Source organism: Staurois parvus, unplaced genomic scaffold (genome assembly GCF_062004578.1).
Source record: "Staurois parvus isolate SC_StPar_1 unplaced genomic scaffold, SC_StPar_1.0 ptg000080l, whole genome shotgun sequence".
NCBI classification, from domain to species: Eukaryota; Metazoa; Chordata; class Amphibia; order Anura; family Ranidae; genus Staurois; species Staurois parvus.
Window position 1 is genome coordinate 7,261,040 of NW_028317876.1, and position 25,122 is coordinate 7,286,161.

The window sequence follows — 25,122 nt, forward strand, 5'->3', positions numbered from 1 at the left end:
GAAAGTTTGGGCACCCCAGCTAAAAGTTTGTATTAATGTGCATAAAGAAGCCAAGGAAAGATGGAAAAATCTCCAAAAGGCATCAAATTACAGATTAGACATTCTTATAATATGTCAACAAAAGTTAGATTTTATTTCCATCATTTACACTTTCAAAATAACAGAAAACAAAAAAATGGCGTCTGCAAAAGTTTGGGCACCCTGCAGAGTTAATATCTTGTACTGCCCCCTTTGGCAAGTATCACAGCTTGTAAACGCTTTTTGTAGCCAGCCAAGAGTCTTTCAATTCTTGTAGGAGGTATCCTAACCCATTCTTCCTTACAAAAGTCTTCCAGTTCTTTGAGATTTCTGGGCTGTCTGTCACGCACTGCTCTTTTAAGGTCTATCCATAGATTTTCAATTATGTTGAGGTCAGGAGATTGTGAAGGCCATGGCAAAACCTTCAGTTTACGCCTCTTGATGTAATCCTCCATGGATTTCGAGGTGTGTTTATGATCATTATCCATTTGTAGAACCCATCCTCTCTTTAACTTCAGCTTTTTCACAGATGGCATCAAGTTACCATCAAAATTTGCTGAAATTTTATTGAATCCATTTTTCCTTCTACTCGTGAGATGTTCCCTGTGCCACTGGCTGCAACACAACCCCAAAGCATGATTGATCCAACCCCATGCTTAACAGTTGGACAGAGGTTCTTTTCATTCAATTCTGTGCCCCTTCTTCTCCAAACGTACCTTTGCTCATTCCAGCCAAAAAGTTCAATTTTAACCTCATCGGTCCACAGAACTTGTTTCCAAAATGCATCAGGCTTGTCTATATGTTCATTTGCAAAGTTCAAATGATGATTTTTGTGGTGAGGACGTAGAAATGGTTTTCTTCTGATGACTCTTCCATGAAGACCATATTTGTACAAGTATCTCTTTATAGTGGAATAGTGTACCACAACTCCAGTGTCTGCCAGATCTTTCTGGAGGGATCGTGCAGTCAAACGTGGGTTTTGAATTGTTTTTCTCACAATCCTGCGAGCTGTTCTGTCTGATATTTTTCTTGGTCTTCCAGATCTTGCTTTAACTTCCACTGTTCCTGATGACTGCCGTTTCTTAATTACATTCCGAACAGAGGATATTGACATCTGAAAACGCTTTGCTATCTTCTTATAGCCTTCTCCAGCTTTGTGAGCGTCAACTATTTTCAGTTTCAGTTTTCTAGACAACTGCTTAGAAGAACCCATGGTGCTGATTGTTGGGGCAAGGTCAGATGAGTCTGGGCATTTAAAACCTTTGAGATTGACATCACCTGGTCTTCCCAGACGATGATTGAGAACAATCCATGACACTGGCAGGTCTCAGCTTTGCAAAGGGGGCAGTGCATGCTATAAATTCTGCAGGGTGCCCAAACTTTTGCAGACGCCATTTTTTTGTTTTCTGTTATTTTGAAAGTGTAAATGATGGAAATAAAATCTAACTTTTGTTGACCTATTATAAGAATGTCTAATCTGTAATTTGATGCCTTTTGGAGATTTTTCCATCTTTCCTTGGCTTCTTTATGCACATTAATACAAATGTTTAGCTGGGGTGCCCAAACTTTCGATCCCCACTGTATATATACATGATTTGCGCTCCTGTGGTTTTCACGCCCCTCCCAGATAGCGTCAGATTGCCTGTCAGTACACCAGTCTTCACATTTAACCCCTTGACTGCCAGGAAGACACTCATGCACAATAAACCTCCATTGCTAGTATAATGTCTGAACGGATCAATATCTTTGATCAGATCAGCACTATACTGGTGTTCAGATTAGTATAAAAACGCAGCATTAGCTGGATCATCCCCGGCACCTGCCAATACCTGTGTTTAGCCCCTACGCTTACCCTCCCCTTCTCCCCCAGCAAGCGCAGTGCCAGTAGGTCACATAGCACACAAAATCGCAGTGTTCGCAGAATCAGGCCTGATCTCTGTTAGTACTTGCCGGTAAATTTTGATGACTCTCATATGCAGCAGAGTGCCGGTACTAGTGCCGAGCTACGTTTTGGTGTACTGGCGAGCACCAGCGGTCTAATACATCTTGGTCTTTCACATATCTCTTAGATTGTAAGCTCCCAGGATCAGGGCCCTCCTAACCCTCTTGTATTGAACTGTATTGTTGCTGTATTGTCTCCCGTTATACTGTAAAGCGCTGAGCAAACTGTTGGCGCCATATAAATCCTGTATAATAATAATACCAGCACTGCAGTATGACTTGGTGACGTGGCGAGTCCCATAAGTGCAGTACAAGCCGGTGCGGTGGCGAGCACAAGCATTGTCCCGCAGTCACCAAGAATTCGCACACAGGCCTGTAGAGCACCTAGTATCCTTCTGGATATGCTTGCAAATCCCGACTGACATTCCACAAATTCTGCAGCACCCGTACTTCCCCCATTTACTGCCCAACCCGGAATTCAGGTGGAAATAGCAAATTTAACTACACTCTCATCAATGTTCCTATTATACAAAGTAAACACCACTGCAATTAGCATAGGGTGAGAGGTAGGTGCTGAGTCCTGCACAGCCTTGCTTTAAGACAGCATGCAGCTGTATACAATTGAAAAATCTGAACATTTAAGGAAATCTATAGTCACAACATACACTTTCATTTTATAACATCTGCATTGTAACAACTGTAGCCCTGTTTTGGGGGGGGGGGGGTTATGTGAAGTGGCCCACACCAAACAAGCTATGGCGCTAACCTGTATATGAGTAGGCAATCCTAAGCCTTCGCTATATGGAAGAGGGGGTTGTGATAATACAAATGGCAGTGCCTCCACCTAGAATAGGGATCCTGCAATTGAGGAGACTCACCCCTTTCTAGGAATGTAACAGGTAGACAACTTAAAGTAACTATACATAGCAGTATTAATGCACCCAGCTTATATTTTTAACATGACAACATGTCACCACACCTGTATGAGATTAATGCAATGTTTATATAAAGCAGCCACATAAAACAGGATGCATAAGAATAACATTCAGGAATTACAATTTACCATAAATTGGGAGGTTGCAATTATACCCGGGTATATGTGCATGTAGTATACAGAATACCTCCAACCATGGGTTATAGCGCAGTCCGGTTGCAGGGGCCCCTGGAGAGGTGAGAGTCAGTAAGATGCACGCTTCCACTTTAGATGCTGTGATGGCATCCAAGTAACACGTTCTATGCGGATGATTGCACTGCTTGTCTGACGATGCATCACCTAAAAGGATAAAATGCCCTATCTCTCCTTACTCTTAGTCCCTATCCCTAAACTGGGCTGTCACCGCAACCGGGCCTCTATCTGTCTAAGTGGCCGTCGGATGCCTAACCTACCTCTAGCCTAATCTATCCAACGCTCCCTATGCTAATCCTAGCTAAAGGAAGATCCAGACCAATAAGGGTGCTATGGCTTTAAGCAAAGAGGCTGCAAAGATACACTGCAATTTACACCAAAGTTCACCTGACAGTCTTATGCAGGTGAAAACACTGATCTATATATATATATATATACAGTATATAGACAACTATAAGGATTCTGCAGTGTGTAAATAGAATAATGATAATGAACCACAAATCTCTCTCTTACAGAGATATTAGGGTTCTAATACAGAAGTTGAAATATAACAGAGGCAGACCTAATCTGCTTCAGTAACAACTCGATAGATAGCAGCCTTGTTAATCTGGATCATTACTCACAGAATCACCATACAGTTCTCCCCAGATACACAGCACATGGCAGGCTGGCACCCTCTGCCTGATACTTCCTGGAAAAACAAACTATATAACATCCTGGGGTTTCTTGACCTCCTTGTAGGGGCAGGAAGCACACCTAGGGACTTGTCTGTAATGGGACCTCTATGGTAGTGACTGTATATGAATGTAAACAAACCACAACTAGTGTATAGAATAACAGTTTCCAACACAACAATACAAACAATAGTTATTTTTGAAAATCCAATGTAAGCTTACTTGAAAAATCTCTTTTCATGTTGTGAGTGCTGCCTGTCTGCTGGACATCTCTTTCCATAACTTCTTGGATTTCCTCCATACCTTTACAGCTTCTCCTCCACTGTTTGCTTACAATTTTTAGGGACTACATATCCCATGGTACCTTACTGCCTGTGTGCAGTGATTCCGCCTCCTAAAACTCCTCCTCTCAGCACCTCTGTACTTCAGAAGGCAGGCTCTGTGAAATGTGTGAGCATTGCCAGATTGCAGGGAACATAGAATGTGTGTCACTGAATTCAAGGAAATAAATGTGAGGGGATCTTCACAAAGTAAACTTACAAACTTTGATTGTTCAGAATGTAGTGATGTGATAATTTCTTTGCCCATTTTCCAGTGTATACTTCTATTATGCAGTGTTTGCTTTGCCCTTTTCCAATATGGCTGCTATGCTCCCTGGGCACTGAGGATGAGGTGAGCTGGGTGAGACTTGTGAAAAAGAGGGAAGTGTGGAAATCCTGAGAGAGAGAGAGCTCAGACTGGTGAGTGTTGCAGCCTCCCCTTACTGAGATATGCAGAAAAGACCGTTAATGCTTTAATGTTCCTGTGTGGAAGATACTTTATGTTGGATGGTTCACTGAATGTGATTTCTTCAATACATGGACTTTCATATACAATGCTGTGTGGATTACTGTGGATAATACATTTCTCAGTTGGGATTTCACTTGTTATCCACAAGCCCCACTAGCGCTTGTTAGAGATCTTGTCCTGATCACACAGATTATAAGGACTCTGCTCCTAAATACAATACAGGTGGCGCCATCATACCCCAGTAGCCGCAAAGAGTATACAAATAACGCTACAAGACTAATAGGAGTAGGCTAGAAATAACTGAAATACAATGTTTTGACCAAAGAAACACTTTTAATCGGTTGCCGACCAGCCACAGTACATATACTGCGGCAGGGCGGCACCGCTGTGCAAAATCACGTATATATACGTGATTTGCATATTGAGTAGGGGGCGCGCACCTGTGACTGCCCTACCTGCGCTGCCGATCACGACCACGGGTGTCAATCACTGGGTCCTGCCGGTAATTACCCGCAGGAGCCCGGCGATTACCGGCAAACAGTGACAGAGAGGAAGGCTGCAGTGTTTACACTGCAGCTCTCCTCCCTGTCAGTTTCCAGCACACTGTTCCGGAGAGCGGAGTTCAGCTTTCCAGGACAGTGTGTTCCTGTGTGTTCCTGATATGAGGTGTATACAGTAATCATTACTGTATACATGTCATCACTATAATGGAGTACAGGGGAGCTGGGATATACATTACTGTATACTTGTCATATCACTATAATGGAGTACAGGGGAGCTGGGATATACATTACTGAGTAATGTATATCCCAGCTCCCCTGTACTCCATTATAGTGATATGACATGTTGTATACAGTAGTTACTCCTAGTCCCTCCGAGTCCCCCGTGGAGGTGGAGAGTGTGTCTCCTCTCAGTGGAGGAGAGCAGACCTCTCCTGCACCTGTCCCCTCAGCGGCGGTTGCCGCAGAAGCCGGAAATCAGAAGTTGTAAACCAGAACTCGGCTTCACAATGAGGCTTGGAGCGCAGGTGCAGTCGCTCCATGCTTCATCTGTGCTCACCGCTCGCCACAGAGGAATTTCTCCTCGCATTTGGCGAGTGGGTGAGCAGCTTTTTCAAGCCCTGGTCTATACTCCCCAGCAAAACATCTGCATTGATGAGTCCCTCATTAATTTTTCTGGCCGCCTTGCATTCAAACAATTCTTCCACAGCAAGTGTGCCAGATATGGGGTCAAGATGTATAAGCCCTGTGAGAGGACAACAGGCTATACTTATAAATTTCGGATTTACGAGGGAAAAGATAGTCACGTGGAGCCCCCCGGATGCCCAGACTACATGGGGAGCAGTGGCAAGATAGTTTGGGACTTGGTGTGGGACATTTATTCAAGCGTGCCACTATTTAGACATTTGTACAATCTTGGAACTGGCACATGTGGCACAGTGTGACATAATGTGTGCCCACCATTAGAAGTGGGTGGATGCAGGGTGGTATATTCTAATGGTGAGCTTACCACACACTTTTTCTGACAGAGATTTCTTCCCTTTTTTTCATTCAGCCCACAGGCTGCATACAAAAGAAAAAAAAAAAAAGAACAGCAAATATACCCAACAAGGACCAGCGACGTACTGGTACATCACTGGACTTTGAATGGTTATACCAGGATGATGCCTACAGCTGCAGGCATCATCCTGGTATAATTTTTTCAGCCGGCGATCGGCTTTCATGTAAAAGCAATCCTAGTGTCTAATTAGCTGTAGGATTGCTTTTACAAGCAGCGGGAGATGATGCTCCCCCTCCCCCGCTACCTTCCACAGCCTTCTTGGGCAGTCCCGTGCCATCGGGGGAACCTGAGAATGCAGCGGGTGTTTCTGACAGCTGACCATAGAGCTGATTGGAGACCAGAATGGTGGCAATCATCTCTATGGTCTAAGAAATCGGAAGCTACGAGCATTTCATCACTTCAGTTTCGCAGGATATAAACAGCGCCATTTGTAAATTGGGAAAGCATCTGATCACACTGATCTTGGTTTGATTAGATAATGTAAGGGCAGAGGAGAGTCTGATAGACCCCAGATTTCTTAAAAAAGAATATATGACAATGCCCATTGAAGTTATAGGGGATATTTGCATTTCTTGTGATAGCATTAAAAATTATCAAAGAAAAAAAAATGAAAGGGACAGTGTAAAAATAATTACAAAAATCAAAACAACTTGAAAGAAAAAAATAATATTGCCCCCTTCACCTGTGTGCATGAGCGTTGACCCTGTGCCGGTATGTAAACAGCAGTTGCACCATGCATGTGAGGTATCGCCGCGAACGTCAGATCAAGGGCAGTAATTCTAACACTAGACCTCCTCTGTAAATCTAAAATGGTAGCTTGTTAAGGCTTTTAAAACGTTGCCTATGGATATTAAAATTGTATGCAGTTTGTCGCCATTGCACGGTGCATGCACAGTTTTAAATCATGTCATGTTTGGTATCTATTTACTCGGTATACCATCATCTTTTATATTTTACCAAATAATTGGCCAATATATTGTGTTTTTGTGCATTAAAAGTAAAAAAGTGTTTTTTTTTTAAATTTGCATTTGAAACATCGCTGTGTGAGTACTATGTGACATAAAGAATGGTAGTACCCACCATTTTATTCACTAGGGTGTCTGCTTTAAAAAAAAATATAATGTTTGGGGGTTTAAATTAATTTCCTAGCAAAAAATACTTATTTTTTTCATGTGAACAAAAAGTGTCAGAAAAGGCTTGATCTTCAGGTGGTTAGAAGAGTGAGTGATGTGTGGCATAAACCTCTAATGCTGGGCATAAAATGCCCCCACCCCCCAAAATGACCCCTTTTTGGAAAGTAGACACCCCAAACTATTTGCTGAGAGGCATGTTGAATCAATAGAATAATTAATTTTTTTGCCACAAGTTTTTGGAAAATGACAAAAACATGTTTTATTTTTTTTTACACAAAGTTGTCATTTAAATGATTTACTGCTTACACATGCCATGGGTATATGTGGAATTACTCCCCAAAATACATTCTGCTACTTCTTCCGAGTATGGGGATACCACATGAGAGAGACGTTTTGGCAGTCTAGCCAAGTACAGGACCCCAAAATCCAATAAGCACCTTCAGGCTTTTAAAGGGCTTTATTTCCTCATTACACTTCCTGACTGCCTATTATAGTTTTGGAGGCCCTGAAATGCCAGGATAGCACCAAAACCCCCCCAAATGACCCCTTTTTGGAAAGTAGACACCCAAGGAATTTGATAAGAAGCATGGTGAGTATTTTGCAGATCTCATCACAAGTTTTTGAAAAATTAAGAAAAAAAACAAAAATGTTTTTTCTTTTCTTTTTTTATATTTCAAAACCTTGTGAGAAAAAATGAGATCTGCAAAATACTCACCATGCCTCTTCTTAAATTTCTTGGGATATCTAAAAGGGGTAATTTGGGGGTGGGGGTTTGGTGCTATCCTGGCATTTCAGGGCCTTCGAAACTGTGATAGGTAATGAGGAAGTGAAATGAGGAAGTTACGCACCTTCAGGCTTTCAAAGTGGTATCCATATACTCGGTAGAAGTAGCAGAATGTATTTTGGGGTGTAATTCCACATATACCCATGGCTTGTGCGAGAAATAAATAATGTAAAAAAAAAAAATGTTTTTGTCATTTTCCAGAAACGTGTGGAAAAAAATGAAATCTTCCATGGACTCAATATGCCTCTCAGCAGATAGCTTAGGGTGTCTACTTTTCGAAAAAGGGTCATTTGGGGGTGTTTGTACTATCCTGGTATTATAGCACCTCAAGAAATGTGATAAGCAATCAGAAAGTAAAAGCTGTGTAAATTCCATTATCTATACCATAGTTTGTAGATGCTATAATTTTCACACAAAGCAATCAATATACACTTATTGTGATTTTTTTAAACCAAAAACATGTAGCAGAATACATTTTGGACAAATTTATGGTGAAATTTTAGTTTTGAGAAATGAGAAAATATTGGTTTTTTTTTTTAAAAAATGTTTTTTCTCCAAACCTTTTTTTGTTTATAGCACCAAAAATAAAAAGTGCACAGGTGATCAGATACCACCAAAAGAAAGCTCTATTTGTTTGAAAAAAAGACATAAATTTCATTTACGTACCGTATTGCATGACCACGCAATTGTCTGTTAAACTAGTGCAGTGCTGTCTAGCAAAAAAAAAATGGCGTAAATTGCAGTATCTATACCATAGTTTGTAGACGCTCTAAAGTTCACACAAAGCAATCAATATACACTTATTGGGATTTTTTTACCAAAAACATGTAGCAGAATACATTTTGGCCTAAATTTATAACTAACTTTGAGTTTACTATATATGCTTTATAGTCGTAAGTTAAAAATATCATTTATCTTCAACATTTTCGGTCTTTTTTAGTTTATAGCGCGAAAAATAAAAAGCGCACGGGTGATCAAATACCACCGAAAGAAAGCTCTATTTATGTGAATAAAAGGATGTAAATTTTGTTTGGGTACAGCATTGCATGACTGCACAATTATCAGTTGAATTAGTGCAGCCAATGAAGAGACAGAGAGCTGGAACAGCCGAGTCTGTTGTGCACATTGCTGGATCAGGATGGGGCTCAGGTAAGTATTGAGGGGGCTGGGGGGGATGCTGCATACAGAAGGTTTTTTATGTTCATGGATAGAATGCATGAAGGTAAAAAGCCTTTAGCCTTTACAACCACTTTAAAGGATCTGCTATGGATGGCTTGGTGCCAGATAGCACAGCATAGCTTCAGAGATCTTGTGGCTTCCATGCCTCAACGTGTCAGGGCTGTTTTGGCAGCAAAATGGGGACCTACTCAATACTAGGTGGGTGGTCAAAAAGTTATGGCTGATTGGTGTATATATTCTGCATACATACAAAGGGGTTGATTTACTAAAAGCAAACAGACTGTGCACTTTGCAAAGTGCAGTTGCACTCTGCAAGATCAGTTGCTCCAGGAGCTTAGTAAATGAGCAGATGCACAGCTGACTTCCATCATCCAATCATGTGCAAGCAAAAATGCTGTTTCTTTATTTTCCTTGCACACGATTGGGTATTCTTTGCAAAGTGAAGCTGTACTTCATTTTCTAAGCTCTGGAGCAAATGCTCTTGCAGAGTGCAACTGCATTTTGCAAAGTGCACGGTATATTTGCCTTTAGTAAATCAACCCAAAATGTTTGCATAGGAGCTGAATGTTGTTAGAGATGTCTGTTGCCACCGATGACTACTGCATGGAACAATGTTTGTTGCTCGTCCAATACACAGTTCCGTGAAATGCCGTTGCACAAGGTTCAGGTTTATCTTACATTCCGATATTATCTATGCGAATGTACTTTCACTTTTGGTACAGCTCACCTTTAACACCTTTGGCCGTTTTAATCTTGTCAGCTATTCAATATTATTTAGACTCCTGAAGCTCAAGCAGCGGCAGATATGGCAGAAGAAGAGGGGAATAGAATCCAGAATGTGACTGAGCCTTCTGATTCCAGCAGGTAAATATGTACTTACAGCAAGATGTTTAAAGCTGAAGTTTATTCTGCGTAGATTTTGCCTGGTTCGTATTTCTCCCCAACAAACATGCTAATTCTATTTTTACATAAAAACTTTGTTTTCCTTAGATATGTTATTGTAGATCTGGTGATGTAATCACTGGTTCATGGTGCATCCCTGTGTTATGCAGGCAGATCATGGTTGGTGGAAGAGACTGGCAGGGTGCTGTACATAGATAGCTTACCAAAAACACCACAGCACCCTGCCTCAGTACTCCTCTCAAAAACCCTCATCATTGATTCAAGCAGTGGGCTGAGAGGAGTTATGCAAATATCAAAGTGCCTTCATAGGTGGGTTTCAGCTTGGAGGAGTTGGCACTTCTACGCAGACTGCATTTGGGCCAGGAATAGTAAGGCAGTGGAGGAAAGCACTAGATGATGCTGGATGTCCTCCAGTGAGGAAATGAGATGGGCTCTATCAGAATTGTTGCATCTTCTAGTGCACACTTTGAGACTGTGAGAAGCTCATAAATAATAGGCTATGAAAACTGAGAAAGCAATTTAAGTACACTAAAAACCCTGTTCAACCATGCAAGACTAAAAAAAAGACTGGCGTTAAAGCTGATCTCTAGGCAAACATCCTGTCAGAATCTAAATACATAGGAGAAATGTCTACCGAAGGATTTTCATTTCTAATCAGCCCTGAGATGGTCACAGTTCTAACAAAATGAACAGCCAGAACTTTCTCAGCTGTATAGAGAGAGGAATGCTGGTCCAGGCCAGTCCACCACTGCTACACCTCACACACACTCCGATAGGGTGCCCGCCCAGCTCGCAAAGCCTCATACAGATATAGGAAGGAAGATCCGGACCACTGCACTCCAGAAGTAAAATCCACCTTTATTGAAACAAATCCATATAGCACATATAAGAAGTGAGATCACAGAGGGGAAGGGCAATGCTTCGTATTGCTTCAGTATGCTGCGTTATATGGATTTCTTCCAGTAAAGGTGGGTGTTACTTATGGAGAGCAGCTGTCTGGCTCTTCCTGGCTTTTTCTCTGCTGCACTTAACAAATACATTGGTGTCTTCTCCTTCCCCCAGCATTTTAAAAAGATAATGAAGGGGCAGCAGCATACTGATAAGGTCATCCCTCTGCTCAGTCTGCCATGTTTGCTTGCTAGCTTGTTGCTTGTCGGCACATTTGCATGCAGTAGTGATTGGCTCCCGGTGATGTCCCTCCAGACATTTCCCACACTGGTAAACAAGCTGTCTTATCAGTGAGGATTCCACACACTTGCTTCATACAGAGTGATAAGGAAAAAGATTGTCATTTTGGTTACATGCATGATCAGGAATCGAATAACATGTTGACTCATTATTAATAAGACAGCTTGTTTACTAGTGTGGGAACTAACTGCCTACAGCATTTATAGATTTGCAATTTTTGACTAACATGCAAGTTAATATCTCGGACTGACTGCAAAATTACATGTGAAAAACGTACGTCACTGCAGTCTGGGCATGATGTGTACTTTAATATATAGGAGCAGTGAAAAAACAACTAACCATGGCATGTTGCTAAGGTTTTTACTTTCAAGCATAGAATGCATGCAGTTCCCGCTCTAATTCATCCCAAAGGTGTTCTATCGTGTTGAGGCCAGGACTCTGTGCAGGCCAGTCAAGTTCCTCCACCCAAAACTCGCTCATCCATGTCTTTATGGACCTTGCTTTATGCACTGGTGCGCAGTCATGTTGGAACAGGAAGGGGCCATCCCCAAACTGTTCCCACAAAGTTGGTAGCATGAAATTGTCCAAAATGGTATGCTAACGCCTTAAGACTTTAGTTCCCTGGAACTAAGGGGCCAAGCCCAGCCCCTGAAAAACAACTTTACACCATAATCCCCCCTCCACCAAACTTTACACTTGGCACAATGCAGTCAGGCAAATACTGTTCTCCTGGCAACCGCCAAACCCAGACAGGTCCGTTGGATTGCCAGACAGAGAAATGTGACTGCTCTAGAGTCCAATGGTGCCATGCTTTACACCACTGCATTGGATGCTTTGCATTGCACTTGGCGATGTAAGGCTTGGATGCAGCTGCTCGGCCATGGAAACCCATTCTATGACACTCTCTATGCACTGTTGTGCTAATCTGAAGGCCACACGAAGTTTGTAGGTGTTTAGCTATTGACTTTGCAGACATTTGGCAACTTCTGCACACTGCCTGCTTCAGCATGCGCTGACCCCGCTCTGTAATTTTATATGGCCTACCACTTCGTGGCTGAGTTGCTGTTGTTCTCAGTTGCTTCCACTTTGTTATAATACCACTAACAGTTGACCATGGAATATTTACTAGTAAGGAAATTTCATGGATGGACTTATTACACAGGTGGCAACCTATCACTCTACAATGCTTGAATTCACTGAGCCCCTGAGACCGACTAATTCTTTCACAAATGTTTGTAGAAGTAGTCTGCATGCCTAGGTGCTTGATTTTATATAGCCGTGTATGACATAAATGTACAGATTTGAGTAGATAAGATGTGACCTGTAGAAAATATGACAATGTAAATCTAGTTCATTCCGTGTCATTAAAGAAATATTCAGTTATAGGTATTCAGACACAGATGGTCACCAATTAACATCTGAAAAGAGACAGAGCAGCTTCCTCAGGCTGGAAGTGACACCTGGGTGCTAATAAGGTTTGTCACCTTCTGGGGAAACCGGGAAGGAAATGGCTGGAGACAGGTTGGCTTCATGACAGCGGGAGACCAGAGCTTTGAAGTATATCAGGGGATCAAAGGAAATGTTTCATCTCTCATAAAAGCTAAAATATTAGTTGCAGAGAGCTGAAAATACTTCATTCTGATTGGGCACTCTGTGGGTTACATTGTCATATAACAACTATATTTGTGACTTGGGTAGAATGCCAGAAAAATGCAGGAAATGGTTATGTGGTGCTGGAGTGCGATAGCGGAACATTGATTGGTACTGTCGCGATTGGACTGATGCGCTGGTGTCGGAAATACAATCCCCAACTTGGTGATTCAAGCTGGTCTTGGTCCAATTGACTTTGGGCAGGTCAGCACCCAGAACATCTTGTGGACGGGTACAGGAACACCCCCTAGGGTCAATTGGCCGAGGACTAATGTCCCGCCTACGTCCATATCCCCATAAATTAGGACATGGTAATATGTATGGAGCTGGTTCTATTTGACTGATGGATTGCTGATTCTCCCTGGCTTGCTCCAGTCGCAGGATAAATCTTGGTAAAAGTTTTATTTCTGTTTTATTCCTGGTTATTTTATAGTGAATAGTCATTTGTATGTCTTCTTGTAGTTTTTATATTTTCTGTAACTTTGTATATTTTGTACATATTTTATGCACTGCCCACTTTCGGGATATTAAATCTTAAAATGAATAAGTGACTTCTGTGTATTTAAGCACGGGCTCATATCTTCGGAGAGATTAGATTGGAGAGATTAGATTGTATTTTATTTTAGTGCCTTTAAATGCTCGGTCAAGTTCATTGCTTATCTGTATGCAATTGCACTGCGTGTTGGCAAATTGCATGCAGATTGTAAAGGTAGCAGATCTGCCAGACTGAGATCTGTGTGTGTGTGGTGTCTCAACAGACCGTTCTGCGGATAAACTGTTGGGTGGTGGCCAGCTACCGTTTGTGGTGTGTCTGGTGTGGAGGGGTGTGGACAGTGGAAAAGTGATTAACACCGGGGTTCTGGCACTTAGGATAGCTGGAGGGATCCTAGAAGGGTGTGTGATTGCTAAGCTGCTTCTCAACTCTAATTAGTGCACCAGATTGTATATAAGATTTGTATCTGTGTGTGGTCAGCCATCTGGATTGGAGTGGAGTCTCCCTCTAGTGGTGGCCAAGAGGTAGTGCGGGCTGTGAAAGTATATCACGGCTGGTCTTATGTACAGTTTCATATATTGAAAGTTAAGTCCCCCTTATTCCCTCTTACCCCAAGTCATGGCCGCACGTGCGCACCTCGGTTAGCTAGTCGCTGTGGGCGTGGCGTGTGGGGAACTCATGACACCGTGTCTATGGAAGTGATTGGAATATCTGAATCCAATGCTATGGAGGGGTGTCTCAATACTTTTGGCAATATAATGTATAAATTTATCCGTGTACTGTGGTTATGGATAGATGTGCACATGAAAACATCTGTGCTATTTTTTTTTTTTAGTTTATGAGATCACTAGTCAGGCTAAATGATCTGGATTTTTTTGTATGGAGAGACTGGGCTAATTGTGTTGTGGAACACATTTTTTTAGTTTCTTTAATCGGGTGCAAGTTTGCGTGCTATTCTCTTTAGAGATGAGCGAATCGAACCAGGCGAACCGGAATTCGAGTCGAATTTCAGGAAATATTCGATTCGCGGCGAAACCGAAATTTTGCCTACTTCGGGTGCGCGAATCGAACATTTCCCGATCAGCCGGCAAAAGTGTCCCTGCAGTGAGCTCCGCTATTTCTGACAGTTCTCTGACAGAAGGAACACATGTTTAGCGGTTGAAACATTGTATCTATTAGTTTACATTTAGGATACAGATGTTTCAACCACTGTACATGTGAAGAAGCTGTGAGAGAACTGTCAGAAATAGAGGAACTCTGCACATACACTTTTTGCCGGCTTGGAATTATTCTTCTTTTCATCCTACTTCTTCTTCTTCTTCATCTTCATCCTCAGAAGAAGAGGATGAGGATGAGGATGAAGAAGAAGAAGAAGAAGTAGGATGAAAAGAAGAATAATTCCAAGCCGGCAAAAAGTGTATGTGCAGAGTTCCTCTATTTCTGACAGTTCTCTCACAGCTTCTTCACATGTACAGCGGTTGAAACATCTGTATCCTAAATGGAAACTAATAGATACAATTTGTATCTATTAGTTTCCATTTAGGATACAGATGTTTCAACCGCTGTACATGTGAAGAAGCTGTGAGAGAACTGTCAGAAATAGAGGAACTCTGCACATACACTTTTTGCCGGCTTGGAATTATTCTTCTTTTCATCCTACTTCTTCTTCTTCTTCTTCTTCATCCTCATCCTCATCCTCTTCTTCTGAGGATGAGGATGAGGATGAAGAAGAAGAAGAAGCAGTAGGATGAAAAGAAGAATAATTCCAAGCCGGCAAAAAGTGTATGTGCAGAGTTCCTCTATTCTGCAGATACACTTAGAGGAGCTCTGCACATACACTTTTTGCCTGTTTGGAATTAATCTTATTTTCATCCTACTTCTTCTTCTTCTTCTTTATCCTCATCCTCAGAAGAAGAAGAAGAGGATGAAGAAGAAGAAGAAGAGGAGAAGAAGAAGAAGAAGAAGTAGGATGAAAATAAGAATAATTGCAAGCCGGCAAAAAGTGTATGTGCAGAGTTCCTCTATTCTGCAGATACACTTAGAGGAGCTCTGCAGATACACTTAGAGGAGCTCTGCACATACACTTTTTGCCGGCTTGGAATTAATCTTATTTTCATCCTACTTCTTCTTCTTCTTCTTCATCCTCATCCTCATCCTCAGAAGAAGAAGAAGAGGATGAGGATGAGGATGAAGAAGAAGAAGAAGAAGAAGTAGGATGAAAATAAGAATAATTCCATGCCGGCAAAAAGTGTATGTGCAGAGCTCCTCTAAGTGTATCTGCAGAGCTCCTCTAAGTGTATCTGCAGAATAGAGGAACTCTGCACATACACTTTTTGCCGGAAACCGCTGTATGGAGGGAATGTCCCAGAACTGTCATAAATAGTCTATTTCTGACAGTTCTGGGACATTCACTCCATACAGCTGTTTCAACCGCTGTATGGAGGGAATGTCATAGAACTGTCAGAAATAGACTATTAATGACAGTTCTGGGACTGTCCTTCCATACAGCGGTTGAAACATTGTATCTATTTGTTTCCATAAATGGATCCATTTATGGAAACAAATAGATACAATGTTTCAACCGCTGTATGGAAGGACAGTCCCAGAACTGTCATTAATAGTCTATTTCTGACAGTTCTATGACATTCCCTCCATACAGCGGTTGAAACAGCTGTATGGAGTGAATGTCCCAGAACTGTCAGAAATAGACTATTTATGACAGTTCTGGGACATTCACTCCATACAGCGGTTGAAACATTGTATCTATTTTTTTCCATAAATGACATTCTGCAGATACACTTAGAGGAGCGCTGCAGATACACTTTTTGCCGGCTTGGAATTATTCTTATTTTCATCCTACTTCTTCTTTTTCTTCTTATGAGGATGAGGATGAAGAAGAAGAAGTAGGATGAAAATAAGATTAATTCCAAGCCGGCAAAAAGTGTATCTGCAGCGCTCCTCTAAGTGTATTTGCAGAATGTCATTTATGGAAAAAAATAGATACAATGTTTCAACCGCTGTATGGAAGGACAGTCCCAGAACTGTCATAAATAGTCTATTTCTGACAGTTCTGGGACATTCACTCCATACAGCTGTTTCAACCGCTGTATGGAGGGAATGTCATAGAACTGTCAGAAATAGACTATTAATGACAGTTCTGGGACTGTCCTTCCATACAGCGGTTGAAACATTGTATCTATTTGTTTCCATAAATGGATCCATTTATGGAAACAAATAGATACAATGTTTCAACCGCTGTATGGAAGGACAGTCCCAGAACTGTCATTAATAGTCTATTTCTGACAGTTCTATGACATTCCCTCCATACAGCGGTTGAAACAGCTGTATGGAGTGAATGTCCCAGAACTGTCAGAAATAGACTATTTATGACAGTTCTGGGACATTCACTCCATACAGCGGTTGAAACATTGTATCTATTTTTTTCCATAAATGACATTCTGCAGATACACTTAGAGGAGCGCTGCAGATACACTTTTTGCCGGCTTGGAATTATTCTTATTTTCATCCTACTTCTTCTTTTTCTTCTTATGAGGATGAGGATGAAGAAGAAGAAGTAGGATGAAAATAAGATTAATTCCAAGCCGGCAAAAAGTGTATCTGCAGCGCTCCTCTAAGTGTATTTGCAGAATGTCATTTATGGAAAAAAATAGATACAATGTTTCAACCGCTGTATGGAAGGACAGTCCCAGAACTGTCATAAATAGTCTATTTCTGACAGTTCTGGGACATTCACTCCATACAGCTGTTTCAACCGCTGTATGGAGGGAATGTCATAGAACTGTCAGAAATAGACTATTAATGACAGTTCTGGGACTGTCCTTCCATACAGCGGTTGAAACATTGTATGTATTTGTTTCCATAAATGGATCCATTTATGGAAATACATACAATGTTTCAACCGCTGTATGGAAGGACAGTCCCAGAACTGTCATTAATAGACTATTTCTGACAGTTCCATGACATTCCCTCCATACAGCGGTTGAAACAGCTGTATGGAGTGAATGTCCCAGAACTGTCAGAAATAGACTATTTCTGACAGTTCTGGGACAATCACTCCATACAGCTGTTTCAACCGCTGTATGGAGGGAATGTCATGGAACTGTCAGAAATAGACTATTTATGGCAGTTCTGGGACATTCACTCCATACAGCGGTTGAAACATTGTATCTATTTTTTTCCATAAATGACATTCTGCAAATACACTTAGAGGAGCGCTGCAGATACACCTTTTGCCGGCTTGGAATTAATCTTATTTTCATCCTACTTCTTCTTCTTCATCCTCATCCTCATCCTCATAAGAAGAAAAAGAAGAAGTAGGATGAAAATAAGAATAATTCCAAGCCGGCAAAAAGTGTATCTGCAGCGCTCCTCTAAGTGTATCTGCAGAATGTCATTTATGGAAAAAAATAGATACAATGTTTCAACCGCTGTATGGAGTGAATGTCCCAGAACTGTCATAAATAGTCTATTTCTGACAGTTCTGGGACATTCACTCCATACAGCTGTTTCAACCGCTGTATGGAGGGAATGTCATGGAACTGTCAGAAATAGACTATTAATGACAGTTCTGGGACTCTGACAGTTCCATGACATTCCCTCCATACAGCGGTTGAAACAGCTGTATGGAGTGAATGTCCCAGAACTGTCAGAAATAGACTATTTCTGACAGTTCTGGGACAATCACTCCATACAGCTGTTTCAACCGCTGTATGGAGGGAATGTCATGGAACTGTCAGAAATAGACTATTAATGACAGTTCTGGGACTGTCCTTCCATACAGCGGTTGAAACATTGTATGTATTTGTTTCCATAAATGGATCCATTTATGGAAACAAATACATACAATGTTTCAACCGCTGTATGGAAGGACAGTCCCAGAACTGTCATTAATAGTCTATTTCTGACAGTTCCATGACATTCCCTCCATACAGCGGTTGAAACAGCTGTATGGAGTGAATGTCCCAGAACTGTCAGAAATAGACTATTTCTGACAGTTCTGGGACAATCACTCCATACAGCTGTTTCAACCGCTGTATGGAGGGAATGTCATGGAACTGTCAGAAATAGACTATTTCTGACAGTTCTGGGACTGTCCTTCCATACAGCGGTTGAAACATTGTATGTATTTGAACTGTCAGAAATAGTCTATTTCTGACAGTTCTGGGACATTCACTCCATACAGCTGTTTCAACCGCTGTATGGAGGGAATGTCATAGAGTATCTATTTGTTTCCATAAATGGATCCATTTATGGAAACAAATAGATACAATGTTTCAACCGCTGTATGGAAGGACAGTCCCAGAACTGTCATTAATAGTCTATTTCTGACAGTTCTATGACATTCCCTCCATACAGCGGTTGAAACAGCTGTATGGAGTGAATGTCCCAGAACTGTCAGAAATAGACTATTTATGGCAGTTCTGGGACATTCACTCCATACAGCGGTTGAAACATTGTATCTATTTTTTTCCATAAATGACATTCTGCAAATACACTTAGAGGAGCGCTGCAGATACACTTTTTGCCGGCTTGGAATTAATCTTATTTTCATCCTACTTCTTCTTCTTCATCCTCATCCTCATCCTCATAAGAAGAAAAAGAAGAAGTAGGATGAAAATAAGAATAATTCCAAGCCGGCAAAAAGTGTATCTGCAGCGCTCCTCTAAGTGTATCTGCAGAATGTCATTTATGGAAAAAAATAGATACAATGTTTCAACCGCTGTATGGAGTGAATGTCCCAGAACTGTCATAAATAGTCTATTTCTGACAGTTCTGGGACATTCACTCCATATAGCTGTTTCAACCGCTGTATGGAGGGAATGTCATGGAACTGTCAGAAATAGACTATTAATGACAGTTCTGGGACTCTGACAGTTCCATGACATTCCCTCCATACAGCGGTTGAAACAGCTGTATGGAGTGAATGTCCCAGAACTGTCAGAAATAGACTATTTCTGACAGTTCTGGGACAATCACTCCATACAGCTGTTTCAACCGCTGTATGGAGGGAATGTCATGGAACTGTCAGAAATAGACTATTAATGACAGTTCTGGGACTGTCCTTTCATACAGCGGTTGAAACATTGTATGTATTTGTTTCCATAAATGGATCCATTTATGGAAACAAATACATACAATGTTTCAACCGCTGTATGGAAGGACAGTCCCAGAACTGTCATAAATAGTCTATTTCTGACAGTTCTGGGACATTCACTCCATACAGCTGTTTCAACCGCTGTATGGAGGGAATGTCATAGAACTGTCAGAAATAGACTATTCATGACAGTTCTGGGACTGTCCTTCCATACAGCGGTTGAAACATTGTATGTATTTGTTTCCATAAATGGATCCATTTATGGAAACAAATACATACAATGTTTCAACCGCTGCATGGAAGGACAGTCCCAGAACTGTCATTAATAGTCTATTTCTGACAGTTCCATGACATTCCCTCCATACAGCGGTTGAAACAGCTGTATGGAGTGAATGTCCCAGAACTGTCAGAAATAGACAGAAACTGTCACAGAACTGTCCTTCTTCTCATCCTTCTCCTTCTTCTCATCCTTCTTCTCATCCTTCTTCTCATCCTTCTCCTTCTTCTCATCCTTCTCCTTCTTCTCATCCTTCTCCTTCTCCTTCTTCTCATCCTTCTCCTTCTTCTCATCCTTCTTCTCATCCTTCTCCTTCTTCTCATCCTTCTCCTTCTCCTTCTTCTCATCCTTCTCCTTCTCCTTCTCCTTCTTCTCATCCTTCTCCTTCTCCTTCTTCTCATCCTTCTCCTTCTCCTTCTTCTCATCCTTCTCCTTCTCCATCTTCTCATCCTTCTCCTTCTCCTTCTTCTCATCCTTCTCCTTCTTCTCATCCTTCTCCTTCTCCATCTTCTCATCCTTCTCCTTTTCCTTCTTCTCATCCTTCTCCTTCTGCTTCTCCTTCTCCTTCTCCTTCTTCTCATCCTTCTCCTTCTTATCATCCTTCTCCTTTTTCTCATCCTTCTCCTTCTTCTCATCCTTCTCCTTCTTCTCATCCTTCTCCTTCTTCTCATCCTTCTCCTTCTTCTCATCCTTCTCCTTCTCCTCATCCTTCTCCTTCTTCTCATCCTTCTCCTTCTCCTTCTTCTCATCCTTCTCCTTCTCCTTCTTCTCATCCTTCTCCTTCTCCATCTTCTCATCCTTCTCCTTCTACTTCTTCTCATCCTTCTCCTTCTTCTCATCCTTCTCCTTCTCCTTCTTCTCATCCTTCTCCTTCTTCTCATCCTTCTCCTTCTCCTCATCCTTCTCCTTCTCCTTCTTCTCATCCTTCTCCTTCTCCTTCTTCTCATCCTTCTCCTTCTTCTCATCCTTCTCCTTCTCCTCATCCTTCTCCTTCTCCTCATCCTTCTCCTTCTCCTTCTTCTCATCCTTCTCCTTCTCCTTCTTCTCATCCTTCTCCTTCTTCTCATCCTTCTCCTTCTCCTTCTTCTCATCCTTCTCCTTCTTCTCATCCTTCTCCTTCTTCTTCTCATCCTTCTCCTTCTTCTCATCCTTCTCCTTCTTCTCATCCTTCTTCTCATCCTTCTCCTTCTTCTCATCCTTCTCCTTCTCCTTCTTCTCATCCTTCTCCTTCTCCTTCTTCTCATCCTTCTCCTTCTTCTCATCCTTCTCCTTCTCCATCTTCTCATCCTTCTCCTTTTCCTTCTTCTCATCCTTCTCCTTCTGCTTCTCCTTCTCCGTCTTCTCATCCTTCTCCTTCTCATCCTTCTCCTTCTTCTCATCCTTCTCCTTCTTCTCATCCTTCTTCTCATCCTTCTCCTTCTTCTCATCCTTCTCCTTCTTCTCATCCTTCTCCTTCTCCTTCTTCTCATCCTTCTCCTTCTTCTCATCCTTCTTCTCATCCTTCTCCTTCTTCTCATCCTTCTCCTTCTCCTTCTTCTCATCCTTCTCCTTCTCCTTCTTCTCATCCTTCTCCTTCTTCTCATCCTTCTCCTTCTTCTCATCCTTCTCCTTCTTCTCATCCTTCTCCTTCTTCTCATCCTTCTCCTTCTCCTTCTTCTCATCCTTCTCCTTCTTCTCATCCTTCTTCTCATCCTTCTCCTTCTTCTCATCCTTCTCCTTCTCCTTCTTCTCATCCTTCTCCTTCTCCTTCTTCTCATCCTTCTCCTTCTTCTCATCCTTCTCCTTCTTCTCATCCTTCTCCTTCTCCTTCTTCTCATCCTTCTCCTTCTTCTCATCCTTCTCCTTCTTCTCATCCTTCTCCTTCTCCTCATCCTTCTCCTTCTTCTCATCCTTCTCCTTCTTCTCATCCTTCTTCTCATCCTTCTCCTTCTTCTCATCCTTCTCCTTCTCCTTCTTCTCATCCTTCTCCTTCTCCTTCTTCTCATCCTTCTCCTTCTCATCCTTCTCTTTCTTCTCATCCTTCTCCTTCTTCTCATCCTTCTCCTTCTCCTTCTTCTCATCCTTCTTCTCCTCATCCTTCTCCTTCTTCTCATCCTTCTCCTTCTCCTTCTTCTCATCCTTCTCCTTCTTCTCATCCTTCTCCTTCTCCTTCTTCTCATCCTTCTCCTTCTTCTCATCCTTCTCCTTCTTCTCATCCTTCTCCTTCTCCTTCTCCTTCTCTTTCCTCATCTCCAAGGGCATTTAAATTAAAGGTACAGTGTTCTGCACTAATTTAAAGGCTCTCTGAAGCCTAGAAACCCTTTTTATAAGTCATCTTCGTAGCGAAGAAATTCGCATCGAATCGAATTTCACACTGGAATTCGCCGAATCAACCGAATCGAATTTTTGAGAAATTCGCTCATCTCTAATTCTCTTGTATACAAAAACATTTTCTAATCAAGTATTTATTTTTATATTTTTACATATTTCACTGTGACTGAAGCTCTTTGAGATGTACTGCTCCACATTTGTTTTTCTTGATTTTGTTGTTGCAAACTCAGATCCAATAATCCATGGGATGAATAACAAAATTTGTAAGGGTCATCTGGAGTAAACATGAGGAAACACATCCTAAAGGAAAAAAAAAAGTGCTTCTTGTTCCAGAAATTATACATTGCCTGCTTGTGATCAGATGTATTACTCTGAGATCCCACTTTATGTAAAGTAGAACTATAGGCAAAACTTTTTTTTCATTTTGGATAGAGCAAGAGAGGGTTATAACCCCTATCAGATTTTTTTTTTTTTTTGCCATCTCTGTCCCATTGCAAACATTTCCCTTCATTTTCTGTTCCATAGCCAAACAGGAAATAAGGATATCTTGCAAATTAAGGGAATTCTTGTGCCCCCCCCTCCCCAGGTCACCAGAACTAGTGTCCCATTGGAATATTTCCCCCAATTACTTTTCTGGGGACAACCCAGAATTTGAGATTTTCCTTTACTTTCACTTTCAATTGTAATGGTAAACAGGACAAATAAAAAATAAGAGCTTGGCCTTTAGTTATACAGAAACAGAAAGCATGTTATACAGAAACAGAAAGCATGTTTTTGAAAACGTTTTACTTACTAAAGTAATTAAAAATGTGATCTATTTCCTCTTTCTGAGCATGTATAGTATTTAACCAATTTGAAGCATAAGATTTTTTGGCACGTTAGTAAAGAAACTTGCATGAGGTTCCCAAAATCCTGAATCTTATACCATGTACCGAGCAGCAAGTGTGTCTTTTCTGTTTCATCAGGTTCATATGGTGTACATAGGAGGATGGTCTGGACTCTTAAATTATATTGTTGTTGTGTATTTGTATGTGTATCTTTATTTTATTATATGTACTGCTTATTTCTGACCAGAAAAAATGATTCCACTCCAAGAAACAAAGACCTTGAAGACATAACAAAATACAAATATGACATGAATTATCCAGAGAAGGGAGTATGTGTCATTATAAACATGGACAAGCTGGATCCTGGTAGGTCATCAGCAATGTTTTCAAATCACGTTTCATTGTATTTCCTAATTTATTCGTATGAAATACAGAAGGGACATTAGCAGAACAATGAAAGCTGTTTGCAAACTGTTCTGCTGTATAGAAGAAGAGGCTTCCTCCTATGATCTGGTCACCTACTAGAGGGGAGACAAAGTCCACCCACAGGTACTCCCAGTCCCACCTTTAAACAAGCACCTCATTTACCTCTGTAGCTGCAGGCATTGTGGAAAAATCACAGCTCCTTTCCCTTTACTTTGCAATAACAGAATCTTGGTAGCCTGCCATGCTTCTTATGTAAACAAACACTAAAGAGTTGTGTAAGCTCAAGCTTTTACTGCTCTTCTAAATGTACAGCATGCAGCAGATGCTGCTTCTAATAAAGGAAAGGGCCACAAAAGTTGTCAAAACTACAGAATGAAATTGATGGCAATATGGAACCAAAGCTGGTTCTTGTTTCAAATACTCAACACTAATGGTTAACAATCCACAGCCCCGCCTGCAGTACTGACTGTGTGCTGGCCTGGTTCCTGCACCTGGCAGCATTGTCACCCAGCCACATTGTTACTAAAAAGGTCTTCTAGAATATATTCCTGAGGGGCTTGATTTTATGACATCAGCAGAATGACACTGGAGTTCTTTCGTGGATATTATGTAAGGTTATGCACTTGGGGGCTAAGAATGTGCATGCATCATACATACTGGGGGGGTACAATTGGGGGAATCAATGGTGGAGGAGGATCTGGGAGTTCTGGTTGATCACAAGCTTAATAATGGCATGCAATGCCAAGCTCCGGTTTCTAACGCGAGCAACTTCCTCTCTTGTATTATAAGAGGTATAGACTCCAGAGCGAGAGATATCATTTTACCCCTGTACAAATCATTAGTAACACCTCATCTGGAATATGCAGTTCAATTTTTGGCACCAATTCACAAAAAGAACATTGGGGAACTGGAGAAAGAACAGAGAAGGGCAACCAAACTGATACGAGGCATGGAGAAGCTCAGCTATGAGGAAAGATTAGAGGCACTGAATGTATTCTCTCTTGAGAAGAGGAGATTAAGGGAGATATGATCAACATGTATAAATACATCAGTGGTTCATATAGTGATCTCGGTGTAGAGCTATTCACCATGAGGTCATCACAGAGGACAAGTGGGCACTCTTTACGTCTGGAGGAAAAGAAATTTAATCTCCAAACACGGAAAGGTTTCTTCACAGTGAGAGCTGTGAAAATGTGGAATATACTCCCTCAAGAGTTGGTTCTTGCCAGCTCCGTGGATTGCTTTAAAAAAGGCCTGGATTCTTTCTTGGATACACAGAATATAACTGGATACTAACATTTATAAGTAAAGTTGTTCCAGGGAATATCCGATTGCCTCTCAAGGGATCAGAAAGGAATTTTTTTTCCCTGCAGAAGCCAATTGGATCATGCTTTGCTGGGTTTTTTTTTTGCCTTCCTCTGGATCAATTGTGAGTATAGGATTACAACTTTTTTTTTTTTTTTAAATGGTTGAACTGGATAGACTTTTGTCTTTTTTCAGTCAGACTAACTATGTAACTATGTAATATTGTATAAGATGAGCGGTGACAGCCTTTCAGTACAGTGCAGGTGGTGGATGCTTAGAATGTGGTCATGAGACAGCCACCTTCAGTGCATCTCTCAAATGCAGTGTTGCAGATCTCTGTCACAATAACAAACGGCATAAGTACAGAATTGGGGGGCTCAATGGCTTCTGGCTTCCTCCCATGCCCTTTTCAAATCCCACTGCC

General features: G+C 41.3%; 1 protein-coding gene across 5 annotated transcripts in view; it reads left to right on the forward strand.

Moving 5' to 3' along the window:
- The window catches only part of LOC149469188 (caspase-3-like), a 131,597-nt gene that overhangs the window by 65,432 nt on the left and 41,043 nt on the right, over positions 1–25,122 (forward strand). For 3 of the 5 annotated variants that reach the window (XM_089669626.1, XM_089669622.1, XM_089669621.1), the window contains 2 exons: positions 9,983–10,068; positions 23,215–23,333. In XM_089669626.1, coding sequence (XP_089525752.1) covers positions 10,010–10,068; positions 23,215–23,333 — 178 coding nt within the window. In that variant the 5' untranslated portion in view covers positions 9,983–10,009. Of the gene's footprint in view, positions 1–9,964; positions 10,069–23,214; positions 23,334–25,122 lie in introns of all 5 variants that reach the window. The other 2 variants (XM_089669624.1, XM_089669625.1) reach the window with 1 other exon arrangement.